Source organism: Schistocerca gregaria, chromosome 7 (assembly GCF_023897955.1).
Source record: "Schistocerca gregaria isolate iqSchGreg1 chromosome 7, iqSchGreg1.2, whole genome shotgun sequence".
Lineage (NCBI taxonomy): Eukaryota > Metazoa > Arthropoda > Insecta > Orthoptera > Acrididae > Schistocerca > Schistocerca gregaria.
In genome coordinates this window covers 196,075,000-196,090,050 of record NC_064926.1, presented here as the reverse complement: position 1 = coordinate 196,090,050, position 15,051 = coordinate 196,075,000, and the positions used below count along the sequence as shown (strand labels likewise).

At 36.1% G+C, this 15,051-nt stretch overlaps 1 protein-coding gene across 1 annotated transcript in view; it reads left to right on the top strand.

Annotated features, from left to right (window-relative positions):
- The window catches only part of LOC126281283 (uncharacterized), an 895,930-nt gene extending 883,377 nt beyond the window's left edge, over positions 1-12,553 (top strand). The window contains exon 19 of the mRNA XM_049980105.1: positions 6,606-12,553. Coding sequence (XP_049836062.1) covers positions 6,606-6,815 — 210 coding nt within the window. The 3' untranslated portion in view covers positions 6,816-12,553. The remainder of the gene's footprint in view (positions 1-6,605) is intronic.
- The last annotated feature ends 2,498 nt before the right edge of the window (positions 12,554-15,051 follow it).

The following is a 15,051-nucleotide window of genomic DNA, read 5'->3' as shown; positions in this document are numbered from 1 at the left end:
ACATAACAGTTCAAGGAATAACTTTTTTTTTTGCCCCTTTGCTCCAGTATTTTGATTTTAAAGTAATTTCAAAATCATGACAAGTTCTAAAGTTTTCCAATTGTGGAATTCCCCACCGCACAGATCACCCGTCATATGGCTTATGACAAATCTTATTTGCTTATAATCTTTAAACAAAAATAAAACTGGGTGTACCTCTCCTGCCGGCCAGAGTGGCCGAGCGGTTCTAGGTGCAACAGTCTGGAACCGCGTGACCACTATGGTCGCAGGTTCGAATACTGCCTCGGGCATGGATGTGTGTGATGTTCTTTGGTTAGTTAGGTTTACGTAGTTCTAAGTTCTAGGGGACTGATGACTTCATTTTTTTGTACCCCTCCTGATGGTGTAAATTTCAGAAACTTATGATTTACTCCTTTACATAATAATGTATCAAAATCACAACCATTACTTACCTTCTTGCTCATTGTTACCAGGTCTACAACCTCTCTTGTTAATTCTTGTCCCATATCATCGATCTGTAGTACACATTTAGTTGTACCTAAGTTCTGGACATTACTTTTAATTGTTGACAGCCTATTGCCTATGAGTGTGGTTATGGAAGATGTGGATTTATCTTCAAAAGGTTCCTTATGTTACTGTTTGTTTCCTTAAGTCTCATTTTTCAATCAGCTTCTAGCTTTTGTAAATTTGGTTCTAATTCATTAATGGTAGATGATATAACATTAATATTATTATTTGTGTGCTTCTGTTGGATGTCTTTAATGTGCAATAAATCTCTCTCTAAAATCTGAGTTCCTTGCATTAAACTGTTTTGGTCAGATTTTAGTTGATGTGCACATTCCACTTTTGCCCTCTATTTTGTCCTCTACAATACTTAGCCACTCCTCCAGTTCAGCAATGTGACTGAATCATAAATATAATCATTTTTCCAACCTGTCCATTCTGCAATTAAGTTGAGGAGTGAAGTCATTTAGTTCCTTATCCATGTTATCTAATCTGTTCTCAATTTTCTTAAAATTATTGTCTGTTTCCATAAATCTGTTATTCATTAAAGTAAACTGCTCTAGTACTGATTTGCATAAACCCTTCCATGGTCAGATTGTTTAAAGCCATGTTATATTATTTGTTTACAGTTATTTGTCTAGAATCCAGAAGTGAATTGTTTATCAGTTGTGTCTACACTTCACATACTGTTGAGCCAAAAATTGTGGCTGTATCATAGTTATTACATTCCCGTTTTGAAATTTCTATATCATATTTTACACAAACAACCTTTGCACTACAAATGAAAATTCAGCCACTGAGTATAAGTCATGTCTGATGAATTTGTATGTAGTTGATTCTGTTGGCTGCTGCTGGTGCTGTCACATAGTGCTGATGTTGTCAGCCACTGCTACTGTTGCATAGTGTCGATGTAGTCATCAGCTGCTACTGTCCTCACATAATACGGATGTGGTCATTGGCTGCTGAATGATCTGGGTTATATCAGCTTATTCCTCCAAGCCACCTTCCACTTCTTTACGATGTGATGTACTTGGAATTTGCAGCCACTCTTCTTTATTGAATAGCCAGCTGCTGGAAACCTTCTTGACTTCTTCTCCGTCAAATAATGCTAAGTATAGGAATTCTTAGACCCTTTTGTACTTATGAAATAAATAGACATACAAACTTTACTTTTCATCAACTAACGATGTATTTGACCTCCATACATAATAAAAATTTCACTTTCCATGTGAATATGTAACTTCCTGCAAGTCTCTCATACAGTTGGATGTTAGAAACAAATTGAGCTACACTTAAAGAAAGTTGGCTTGGATACCATGACCTTTCTTAACATGAATCATAAAATGAGTCTTGCCTGTAACAAGGTTTCATCAAGAGTCTCCAAGAGCACTGTTCTTGTTTTAATATCAATAGTCAATGACACAATAAGCACATAGCTGCAAATAAGCTCCATGGTTCTTCCTTACACACTCACAAAAACATCTATGGATTGCCCGACAGGTAATTGTCAGTGCTGTCTGACACCGTGTCTATTTTCTCCCCGCAATTGATTTAAAACCTGCACACACAAACATGTGTCGCACAGTAGGTAGGATTCTACCATCCCACACTCATATCCAGAATATTGTGTGTTCGAGACGGTAGAAGGCTGAGTGGTTCTAGAATTTACACAGAAATTCTCGAATCACTACAGTATACTTAGTTTGTAAATGTCTCACTGGAGTGCACTAGAATACAGTAGCATGTGTCACCGTGTAACAAGAGTTTCACAAATGATTAGATGAAATAAGGACATGAAAGATATTTCAATAGATTCAGTTGCTAATAAGTTTCTTGCTTGCTAGCAGCATTTTCGTGATAAAGTGCACTATTTCCAACTTTCCTTTTTTTTATTAGAGGTGCATTTGACAGTTTTTGCAATGTGTGTGATAGATAGAACTCTGAAAAACAAACATTTTGTTACATGATTGAAGGAGACAAAAAATAAAGTAAAATCTGTGGGAGTGTCAGGCATGTACGAATTTCACCACCTTGCTAACAGATGTGCAGCTTTCTCTTGTGTTAAAATCAAAGCTGCCTTTGGTATGCATCCTTTGGGATGCTAAATTTATCATGGGAAAGGATGTTCATTAGAAAGACATTAATCTTACACTTCCTAATTAATAGCTGCTTCATAAAAGAAGTTTTAAGTCATTAAGAACTGAATCTTTTCTAGATACAGGAGTAAAACTGCACAGTGCAGGGATTATAAACTGAAAACCGTAACAAGTTACAGTCCATAGAAACACACATTAGTAGTAGATTTCTGCAGGTGATGACCCACAGTTCCAAAATATTTAAGGAAAGTCATTTTTCTAAAACACCATAAGCTGCTAATAAACAAATCTTAATTTGCTGCAAGTTCGAATCTATCTGATGATCATAAAGCAACATATAAATTGTTATTGTAGCTTGTATGGCATCATCATTGTTATGTTGTCAATAATTAAAATTATAAGAAACTGTTATGTGCCACTGTTGCAAAAAGGTTAAAAATATATACACTCATTTAATATTAATATTATGTCCATTTTCGTATTTACTGATGTTTGGTAGAGTGCATTCTGCATACCAACTAACTGTTCAGATGATCAGGAAACATCAGTAGTGAGAGAGATTAAAACTATATGTATAAAGTTGTTTTTATTTCATTTATATCAATAAAAGTTATCAATGTTTGAAAATATAACTTATTTGTCTAGATAATAAAATGTACTCACCAAGTGGCAGCTGTAAAATGTGGGATGTGGAAATGAGTAACCTTTTAGAGCCAGTGACTCCTTCTGGTAGAAGGGTTGAAGAGAAGGGAAGAGGGATGAAGGAAAAAGACTGGTGACAATTAGGAAGTTAAGATAATTGTGGAAAAGCAGCCCAGAACCATGGGTGAGGGGAGACTAACTGCAGGGGATGAGAAGGAAAGACTGATTGTTGGTACCTGCTCAAGATGAAATTTGAAAATCTGAGAGCTTAAAGATGGAAGATGGGTAGTAAATAAAACAGAGATTACTGGGGGGAGGGGGGGGGGGGGAGGGGGAACCATGCAAGAATCAGTAAGAGTGGAAAGCTCCTGGTAGACGGATGGGGGAGGGCGATAGGTCGGAAAATAAAAGATGTGGGAAAATAAAAGGAGAGCAAAGAAGAGGGAACAGTTACTGAAAAGGACTTCTGAGACTACAGAAATTAATGTAAATTTAGGCTGGGGGGAGGCGGAGGGTTTATGGCGAATGATGAAACGGGCACCAAAGTCACGACTATCATGTTTTAGAGCATGGTGTGCAACATCATACTGTGAGTTGCAGAGCACGCTGTACAGCATGACAGTCATGACTTGTGTGCCTGTGTCACTAAACATTCCACCTGGTTTCTCCATCCTAACAACAGTTTCTCAGAACTCCACAGGTGGGAACTGGTGTTACAACGTGTGCTTGTTCTCGTCACCCACCTGGCTTACATTTATGTTAATTTATGTGGTCTCAACATTTCTTTTCAGTGACTATTCCTTTTCTTTACTTCCTTTTTATTTTATTTTTCAACCTGTCTGTCACCCCTCCGGCCCCCCCTCCCCCCTTCATTACCATATGTAATACACTTAGTTTCTGCTCCTGTTGACTTATCCTGCATGATGTTTTTTGATCAATCAGTATTTCTTTCTTATCCTGTCCAGCAAGCCTCCCCTGACCCAGGATTCTGTGTGACTTCACCATTAACTCTCTGCATTTCCTAAACTTCAGCCGTCTTTTGCTTCATCTTTCTTCCTTTCTCTTCAATCCTTCCACCAGAAAGAGTCACCGACTCTGAAAAGTTTTGCATTTTCATGTCCTTTATATTTGTTTTCTCTTGTCTTCACATTATTTCCTTTGGATATTATCATAGTAACACTAACGAACTTTTGATTGAGACTGGGTTTGGCTGTACTTTTGCCGTCTTCAGAAATCATAAGCTTCAAGCTTTTAGGCTTACCATTTTTGGAGAGTGTGGATGGATGAAACTAATTGTGATTGAAAACGTGTTAACTGTGATTGTGTCTGAAAGAAGTAAAAAGAATTGGACAATAAGCATAAATATCAGTCAGCTTTATTTGTGGACAGAATATCATTTTTTCCTACAACATCAGAATTAAAAATTATGAGAAACCATAGAAAATTCTTAGAAATCAGGGTTATAACTGACTGAATTTCGACAGTATGTTAGTGGAATATATAAATAATGGAAGGAGTAAAGTGACAGCTTAATGAATAGTTGAGGTGGAGGAAGAGGAGGAGGAGGAGGACGAGGAGGAGGAGGCGATTAGTGTTTAACATCCTGTTGACAACGAGGTCATTAGAGACAGAGCATAAGCTCAGATTAGGGAAGGAAATCGTACATGTCCTTTCAAAGGAACCATCCCAGCATTTGCCTGAATGATTTAGGGAATTCACGGGAAACCCAAATCAGGATGGTCAGATGCGGTTTCAACCATCGTCCTGCCGAATGCGAGTCCAGTATGCTAACCATTGTGTCACCTTGCTCAGTAATAGTTGAGGTGCTGAGTTGTCGATAGGCTGAGAATGTTGCTAGCTTTTGGATGAATGCTTCTTTAGAGATATAGACCATGCATACACGCACATACAGCTGTGTGGCCACTTCGTCCCTGCAGACTACACTGTGCCAGCTCTGCAGCTCAACTGGACAGTGCCAGCACATTGTAGTCATTCAGGACATTGTAGCTGTACATGTGTACTGCTGTGTGTACACTGTAACTCTGAAGAAAGATTTGTGTGAAAACTAGCAGTATTCTCAGATTTGTTTGTGTGTCTATTGAGGACTCAGTGGCTCAACTATTTGGTGGGCTGCTACGTTTACTCCTTGCATAATTAATGAAATTGAAAGATGTTGACACATGACAGACCAAATATGTGATAAAATTCTTGCTAATAACATCACTCGTTCTTCTTCTTATTATTATTGTCTCCCTTCTCTGTTGTCTTTACTACTACCCTTTTCATATCTTATTGCAGTTGGAATTTTCATTTGTGGTATCAAATACCTATGGTTTCAAGATAAGTGTATAGTGCAAAACTCCAGCACAAAGAAAGTGATGTTATTGTGTACAAACGTTTCCACTGATAGCAAGTTACACGCTATGCACTTCCTAGCAAAGACAGTTTTGAAGAAATATTGTCATCTGATATTTTGGAGTGGCCTTGTTTGTGTCAGATCCTACACAACATTCTTAATTTTCACCATATTTCGCATTGTCTTCCTGTGTGCCCCTAAGATGTTTTTGTGCAGACTCTTTTAAAACTCACATTTCCACTATAACAAAAATATAGGAAGGATTGATTGCTACTATCACATAGAGGAGCCAGTGAGTTGCAGACAGGCACAGTCAGAAAGAATACTAGAAATATTTTAGCTTTCAGACAAAGTCCTTCTTTAGAAGTAGAAAACTCGCATTCACACAATAACACACACACACACACACACACACACACACACACACACACACACACACGGCCACCAACTCCGGGAACTAAAGCACGACCTGTGACTGCATCTCTATTCCTTGGCCTCAGCAGCCAACGACTGTGTGTGTGTGTGTGTGTGTGTGTGTGTGTGTGTGTGTGTGTGTTGTCTAATTCGAGTGAAGGCCTTTTTGTCTGAAAGCTTGCTTGTTTGACAGTCCTTTTATTATTTCTATCTGCGACTCAGCATATGGTGAGAAGTAATCTATCCTTTTCATAATATTGCCTCTATACTTTTATTTTATTTGATTTTTTTATGTCAGATTTTGAGATCCTGGAAGAGACCTTAACCTCATAACCTATTGTGTGTGCATGTTGATCTGCTGCTGTTCACAAGAAAACATTTCTTATATCTTAATTTGTTTGCAGTTTTAATTTTAGCTGTTCTCCCATCTGCATATGATGTTTTTGTATTGTGTGTTCAATTAATACTCTTTTAAGGGAATCAAAATTGGTATGAATTTCTCTTAACAGAAGGCCCCAGTACTTGAGAGCAGACCATGTTAAAAGACTGTTCTTAGAACACAATCAGTCTGATGCAAATTTGTGTTACAACAGGAACGGCACCGCAGCAAGCAGTTGTTAGCCCAACAAGAAATACTGTTTCCAAAGCTATTCTGGAGCTTACGTTCTGCACTGCATCCACTCATCAGCTTTCGACAAACGGGAGAAGAAAGTAAAGCTTATGCTCGACATCGTAAACATAGCTCCAATATGATGGAACGAGCGCAAGACTCATCAGAAAGTGAAGAGGAAGCTGTTCCTTGAAATTGTTAATTCAGCTTGTTGAGATGTCTACAGACTGTGGAATTGTCAGAGATTCTATATGACTGCAACTGATGACAGCAGTTTAAGAGATATTTGTACTGAGGAGGGAGAAATATAAACATTCTCTCTTTTTATCCTGTTTATTCAGCTGCCTGTTATGGATTGTGCTGACAGCTGCATAAACAGTACATATTTTATTTATATTTTCATTTCATCTCTGTGAGATGAGTGTGTAAGTGTTGTAGACTGCTGACTTGTCTGATTTGTCAATTGTGTATTGTGTGTGTCATTGAATGCTGTGATAAGTGAAGCAGTTCTCCAAGAGGTGTGTCATGTTAATTTGTGAAATAATTGTGCTTGTACGAAAATTTGCTTTAAAATATTGTATACCTGATAACTTCTGGAAAGTTTCAGGCTGACAAGTGTCCCCATGCTTTTTCCCCTAATCAGTGCACAGATGGTGGGGCTACTGAATGCTATAGTTTCAAGTATTTGATAGTTTCAAGTATTGCAGTTAACACTGACAAGCCATTCTTAGTATTTTCACTGTGATACAGTAACAAAATCAAGCATTTACCCAATGTGCTTGAACCCCAAACCACCTTAAAAGTCATCCAAGTTTCTATTACAGTACAGAGTCACTGGTCACGTTTATTTTTTGATTAAATGGTGGTACATCTATGAATTTAATGTAAGATGTTAAACAAAGTGTGTTTGAGAAAGGCCAATAGAAATGACAAAATATCTCCTTGCAAAAAGAACAATAGAAGATACTTTTACAAGACATTTATTGACATTTGAAATTGCCAGAGAAAACCAGCAAAAACTGACTTTTTTCATCCATTTGCAGAGTTTTGGAATAGTTCATTCCAGTGTACACAGTAACATTCCCACTTCTTAAATGCTCATATACTTATTAGGTGGGAATTTAGGTTGTACCAATGAAGAAGAAAAATCTGCAATGATCACAGTATTTGATAGTTAATTTAGTACAAAATGAACTAATTATTGTGAATTTTAACTGCTGTTTGCAGATCATAAGGAAGAAAGTGTAACACTTTCTACTACCTCAAATTCTGAATTATATCCACCATGCGTCTATGATGTATTGAATGACTGTTGATATATGGTTACAGATGTATTAATGGTTAGTATTTGATTACTTCAGCTTGATATGACATCAAATTCACTGTTTGGTACCTGAATCTTTTAATGAAACAAATAAACACCTTGGTGATTTCTGTGTTGTAGTAGAAACCAGATAAGTACTGTGTATATATTTATACAGTACTCCAATGAAAGTTTTGCTGTTTTAACAAATTATGGCAAAAATCAAATATATTTAATCGATCCACATACATGTAGAATTATGAAATATGTGATTTCAACGACATTCCATACTTAATTTGTCCTTTTCTTGTTTTATCATGTGACTGAACTGCTAATCATGTTCCTTCCATTAACAGTGTTCCAAAATGTGCTGAACTTAAATTGCTTAGAAGTAAAATACTGAAGATACTCCCAATATCATTTCCATTTGTGTTAAGCTATTCTTCTGTCATTTAACGTCTGTGCAAAACTGAATGTGGTTGGAACATATGGGATTGTATTGTTTTTTCTGCAGAAAGGATGGAGGAAAATGGAAACAGTTTTTAAAATTTGCTCAAAATGTGTGTCATCACATGTTAATTCTGCAGAATCCTTAAATATTCTGGTGGAATAGGGGACCAGAAAGTATTTAGTAAATACAAGAACAGATCTAAGGTAGTTGAATATAAAAGTCATCTGTCCACTCCTTATCTGTAACTGAAATGATTACGTTCAAAGAAAACTATGTGCAAGTGTCTATATTTTTGTCTTTGAGAAAATCCATCCAGCATCTGTGCCTGTAGATCAAAGGTTTCACTCCTCCATGCAGCCATTTTATGTCTCCTGGTCCTTGATTAGCTTTCTAGGCCTAATTAATGTGCTAATCTATCCCTAATGGTATGAGAGTATGCTGAATTTGCCTGAAAAGTTTATAAATGTGTAACTGCAGTTCATCATATTTATACAATGTGTATCTGAGGCATAGGTAACCAAACCATTGTTATCCATATAGATGGGACTAAAAACTTCAAGGTGGAAACCTTTACCATAGTGCTCCAGAAATGTTAAAAGTCTACATTCCACAAGTAGATTATTGATTCTGGGCCCAGTCTCACATCATATTTATATTGTCAGTCCAGCACAATCCTCAGCAAGTTAGAGGTTGAAAGCACAATTTTAATTGCTTGGCTGGTTGATAAGGAAGATGTACCATGTCACCTTCTGTGAGGTCTCTCTTATCTCATTGCTAAATGAGAAAGTTAATATTTATTCAGTTATGTCTGCAGAGTTACAGTTTGGTAGAGCTGTGCATTTTATTGGAATGTAATAGGTCTTCCAACATCCCAACACAATTTTTACTAAAACATATAATCAGGTGTAATTATTGTTTGGTGAAAGAGTTACACTCAGTGTAAGTAAGTTTATAATGTGCAGCAACTTGGGCTAAGCTGTTTATTGTTGTGCATTTGTCTTTCTTTGCTGACAAAACTACTTTACACTCATTCAAATGTTTAAGCTCTATTACAAAATATATTGTGACAAAAATGTGTGAACCTGATTTACTTGTTTAAAAACATTAGTGAAACTGGCTATATTTTATTATGTTTCACAGTTTGATGTGTTACTACTGTCCTGTCATAACACCCCCCCCCCCCCCCTCCCCACACACACACACACTTTCTCCATCCCTTCCCACAGAGTCAAATTGATTTCTGCCATTACCTGCATTTCTGTTACCCAAATTATTTTTACTTGCTTAAAGCTCCACAGTTTCACTTGGAGGGTAATTTAATGTTTGAGTGTGCAGGAAACAACATGCTGCAAACCGAATGCAGATAATAAAGTGTTATTTATATGCATAATTGTATGCAAGAATGAAGACAGAAAAGAAGACTATGATTTACAATAGTTCCTGGATAATGAATCACATCACATATACTGATTTTGTAGCAAATTATGTGAATGCTTGGTACACTAAGTTTTATGTTAAAAATTATGGATTATCTTATCCAAATGCAGTCATCTTTCTCTTTTTTGTGGTTGTTTGGACATGTTTCTCAGGTCCTGTGGCTTCATCTGCATGTTTCTTTATCTGTCTTGTAAATAATTGTGATTTTCAATTTTATAACATTTTCTGCTGTAGAATTGTTTTCCAGAAATGTTTTCCAGATTTTATACTTAAACAGTTCCATCTGCACCACACCATTTGCAAGCTTGAAGCTTCATAATGAAATGTGTTCCAACATGTGACACAGGAAGTGTAGCCATATCATTTTATGATTCCTAAAAGTGAATAATAGTAGTACTGTACTATGAAAAGTCCAGGATGGAATAACAACAGTATGAATTGGATATATTGTTAATACCACACAGAGGAGGTGTTGAGTTACAGAAAGACACAAAGAGAAAGAATACAAGAAATATTTAAGCCTTCAGACAGAGTCCTTCCTCAGAAGTGGAACTCTCACACATTCATACAACAACAACATTACACATGCACATGGCTACTGTCTCTGGGTGTAAGACACAATCTAGGCTTAGAGCCTGGAGACAGTGGCTAGGTGCTTTATCAGTAGAATTGTTTTTTGAAGGGGGTCTACCTTGAACAAGACACCATTTTGTCTTTTCTTTTATTTCCAGTACATGGTTCGCTAAAGTTACAGCATCAGCAGTAAGATTTTATTTTCTTACTTCTTACTACATGTTGTGGTTTTCGGGGTTTGTATGTTTTTTAGTAGTGCTTTTCTGTTACAGTCTGACATGTTTTCTGGTTTCTCCATTTTCTTCACTGTGAATATCTGCACTACTGAACTTGCACTATCACTGATTACAAACTTCAGTTTGTAAACAGTGACAGTGAAAGTTCAATAGTGCAGTTTGTAAACAGTGATAGCAAAAGTTCAGTAGTGCATGTCTTCACAGTGAAGGAAATGGAGAAACCAGAAAACATGACAGACTGTGGAAGAAAAGCACTATAAAGAACATAAAAACTCAGGAAAACTATGGAATGTGGAAACAAGTAAGAAAATAAAAGCCCACTGATCATGCTAAAACTGCAACAAAACATATGAGAAATAAAAGAAAAGACAACATTGTGTTTTGCTCAAGACAGACCCCTCCAAAAACGAATTTATTTTCAGTTTTCTTTCTCTTTGTACCAGTCTGGGACTTAGCACCTCCTCTGTGTGGTGACCAGCACTCTATTCTTTCTGTAGTTTTATTGAAAGTAATACTGTCCTAAAATAGTGTAACAATTCTAAATGATAATGGCAAGAACACCTTCAACAGGAAATGTTTGGACACATTTCATAGAAAGTGTATTTCTTTGGAGATAGTATGCAATAGAATATATATATGGCTGTATTGTAAAATGCAAATGTAAGAAGGGATAATCTAATTGATCTGAGAATGAATAAATGTCTTAAGAATTAACAAGAAAACACTTTGATGATGCTACAGTAGTGGTGAGGCATATCTAGGCAACTAATACAAATAAAAATGCAGTTTTTTTGCTAAGCACATCATTGTATTTGAGTTTTTATATTATTACATGCAAACAAAGCAACAATTTAGAATTTTGCGGGTATTATGGACTTGGGTTTCTAAACCATGTTACATCAGATGATGACATAGTGCAAAGTATTGTCTTGAAAAATACAGTGTTTGGTTTACATTGTAATGTAATTTGTTATAGCTGTTACTGCTAACACTTTTAGCACTGATATTTAATGTGGTGTGCATTATTGGTAAACCTAAGACAAAATGTGTACCTGTACATCTCAGGCAACTGAAGAAAGGTGGTTCTAGCTCTTGTTGTCAGTCAGTCTAAAATAAATTAATGAATATTATCAATCACTGGCTTTTCATCCTGTGTGCTGATTATGCCAGTATTGGTGACAGATTGTCTATTTTTTTTAAGTGTTAAATTTGTAGTTTTATGTTCAAGAGCATGAACTGTTAAGCAATTTAAATGAGTGTTGAACATGAATAGGAAATAATGTAAGAGTGTCTTTAATCATCAGTGTTGAAGCTTCCAGTTAGAAAATTTATGAGCTGTTCAAGAATTGGCATGATAGCATTATATGTATATGAAATAGATGCCATTTATTTCGTGAATAGTATGATTAAACAAATTTATGTGGTTGCATAACCTCAACTGTGGGTATATGCTGCCTTGTTGTTGTTTTGTGTATTATGATTCCAAGCAAGAATGTAGGTTGTTTTTGATTTTTTTGTCAATAATAGTTTTACATAAATATTTCTGATAATATGGCAGCTTATGTTGTGTATCTCCATCCACATAAAATAACTATTCTGTTATTTCATTTTCGATTTCTGAATGTGAGAATTGCTCTCGTTGCCTGATGCTCAGTATGCATGACATTTCCTGGTATTTTGATTTCCTTTTTGAGGTCTTTGTCTGTGGAGTGTTGTGTCAAGGATTTAAAATTGTTCAAAAACCATTTTGTAACCAACGCTTTTACATGTGTGAATTATATCAATGATTAAAGAGATATGGTTTTAGTTTCTTATATAAAGAACAAAACTTTTGCTATTGTATTCTTTAAGCATACACTACATAATGTCTAGCAAGGTTGCATTGTGTTGTAGAGCTTAAGAGAGAATGAAGATGAAGCTGTTTAAACATACTTGGATTATTTCTAAACCCTTCAAAATCATTATTTTACCAAAATCCCCTTTGCTAAAATTCATCACACAGTGTTTTTCTCTTTTGGCTTATGGCAATTCTGAAATGAGCTGACAAAGAATATTAAAAAAGTGCAGATAGTGACTGTTTCTGAGCTCTCTGTGAAAACTGAACTTTCATATAACTAGAAACAACTGGTAAGTAAATGTATCATAACAAATTTAACAGATAGTAAGTCTCAAGATGGAGAATCGAGAGAAAATATATTGTGATATGTATAGTGGACTTTGTCTCTGCATTTAATAGTGAAGATGCTTAGTTATGGGAGGAATGTCCATCAGTAGAATTTGGCCATTGTGGAAGTGAATAGTTACATCTTGGAGGTGCTGATTAACTGTCTGTGCAAATGACACTGTCCAGTTCTATGAGGGCAAGGAGAAGTTTTTGGTCGGGCAATTAATATGAATGACATTTTGGTTTTGATACATTATTTCACAAAATGTAAGAACTACGTAATTTTATCCACAGTTGGTAAATTTCCGTAGGGATCTGCTCTTTCATTTTCAACAGTTGAGAAATGGCTAGCTGAAGTAAAAAGTTGTTGTACTTCTTTTGAAGCTGAAGAATATGTAGGAAATTCCAAACACATACAGAAACTCAAGACTGTGGACAATTTGATACTGAGTGATTACCAGTTAAAAGTGCACATACCAATTGACAACATAAACATATCAGGAGAAGAGTAGGTAACATTTTATGTAAGGATTTGTGTGTGTTAAGTTCTAATTTGTTAAACATTCACCAGAATTAATATGTAGAGAATTTGTAAAGAATCAAATTTGTACATTACATTTTTTATCTGCAGATGAGGCAAAACCCATAAATTTATTGAAGGGCTCAAATGGTGAATATTCATGTTGCTGTGAAGAATCTGAGACTGGAGCTGTCAAATTTTTATAAGAATATTGTCCACACAATCCTGAACACAGCAAAGGAAGAAAAATGTGGAGCTGTTTTACAATCACATTGACAGCTCATGCAGCAAAGGTGCTGATCACAAAAACGGTGAAGATGCTTTCATAGGACTTACACACTTAGCAAAAGCATTTGATAATGTTAAGTGTAACAAGATGTTTGAAGTTCTCCGAAAAATAGGTATACTCTGTAGGGAAAGATGGGTAATATACACTGTCTACAGGAACCAATATGGAACAATAAGAATGGAAGTCCAAGAGGGAACTGATTGGCTTAAAAATGGCATAAGACACAATTGCAGTCTTTCACCACTACTGTTCAACCTGTAGATTGAAGAAGAATGTAGGAAATCAAAGAAAGGCTCAAGAGTGGGATTAAAATTCAGAGTAAAAGTAGTAGGTCCACAACTTTGCTCCTGCCATTTTTTCTTGAAGTTTGGGGCTTTATTGTGAAAACTTTTTAAAAAAATGTGATTCATAGTATTGCCCATCGCTGGCCACTACATTCTCCCATCTTTTGGAGAGCATATGAATCCCATGGCAGAAGAACTGGGTATTTTTGTGGGGATCCATGAGTCGATTTAACTTACCACTTCTTCAAATGATCGGAAGTGCTGGTCAGCCAGACTGTATGCCACTGAACGAAAAAGGTGGCAGTCAGAGAGAGCAATGTATGGAGAATATGGAGAGAGGGATAGGATTTCTCATTTCAACATTTCCATGTATTTTTTGATGGGTTTTGCGATATGGGGTCGAGCACTGATCTGCTGCAAAATTACCTTTACGTGTCTATTGCTGTATAGTGGCCATTTGTGTTTTAGTGCTGGCCTCGAATACATCAATTGCTTTTGATAATGATGTCCTGTGACTGTCTTTGTCTTTTTCACTAACTATGAAAACGTTCTGTCTTCAACCGCCATGCCAGTCTTCGACATCAAAATCACTGTCCTTAAGGCATTGAAAACATTCTCTGCACGTCCTTCCATTAATAGCTCCCTCACCATTGGTCTTACCCAGCATTTTAAGAGCCACACAGCCGTAGATTTCTTCATGTTATGGCAGAAAATTAAAACTTCCCGCAAATGGCGAGAAATGGGTATACAAGTTGACATACTTAATCAAAAACAACCTTATGATTCAATCACAAACAGCTAATATTTTTATAGCATTATGTTTTCAGGTGCCTAAGATTATTGTATTACACCTGTCACCAACCAACTGAACCCCACTTGCCATTACTGCTGTCTATTCCAAAACTGCAGAAGCAAAATTGTAGACCTAATATATTATTGGTAAAGTTTGATGATGGTCTTGTTATCACCTGCGAAAGTGAAGACTCTGTTTAATAGAGTGAACAGTCTACTTAGTGTATAATAAAGATTGAAGGTGATCCAAAGAAAGATGAAATTATTGATGAGCAGCAGGAATGAGATTAATAACTAATAACTTAACATAAATGAAGGAATTCTGCTACCATGGAAATAAAATAAGTGCATGACAGGTGACGCAAGGAGAACGTAATGAG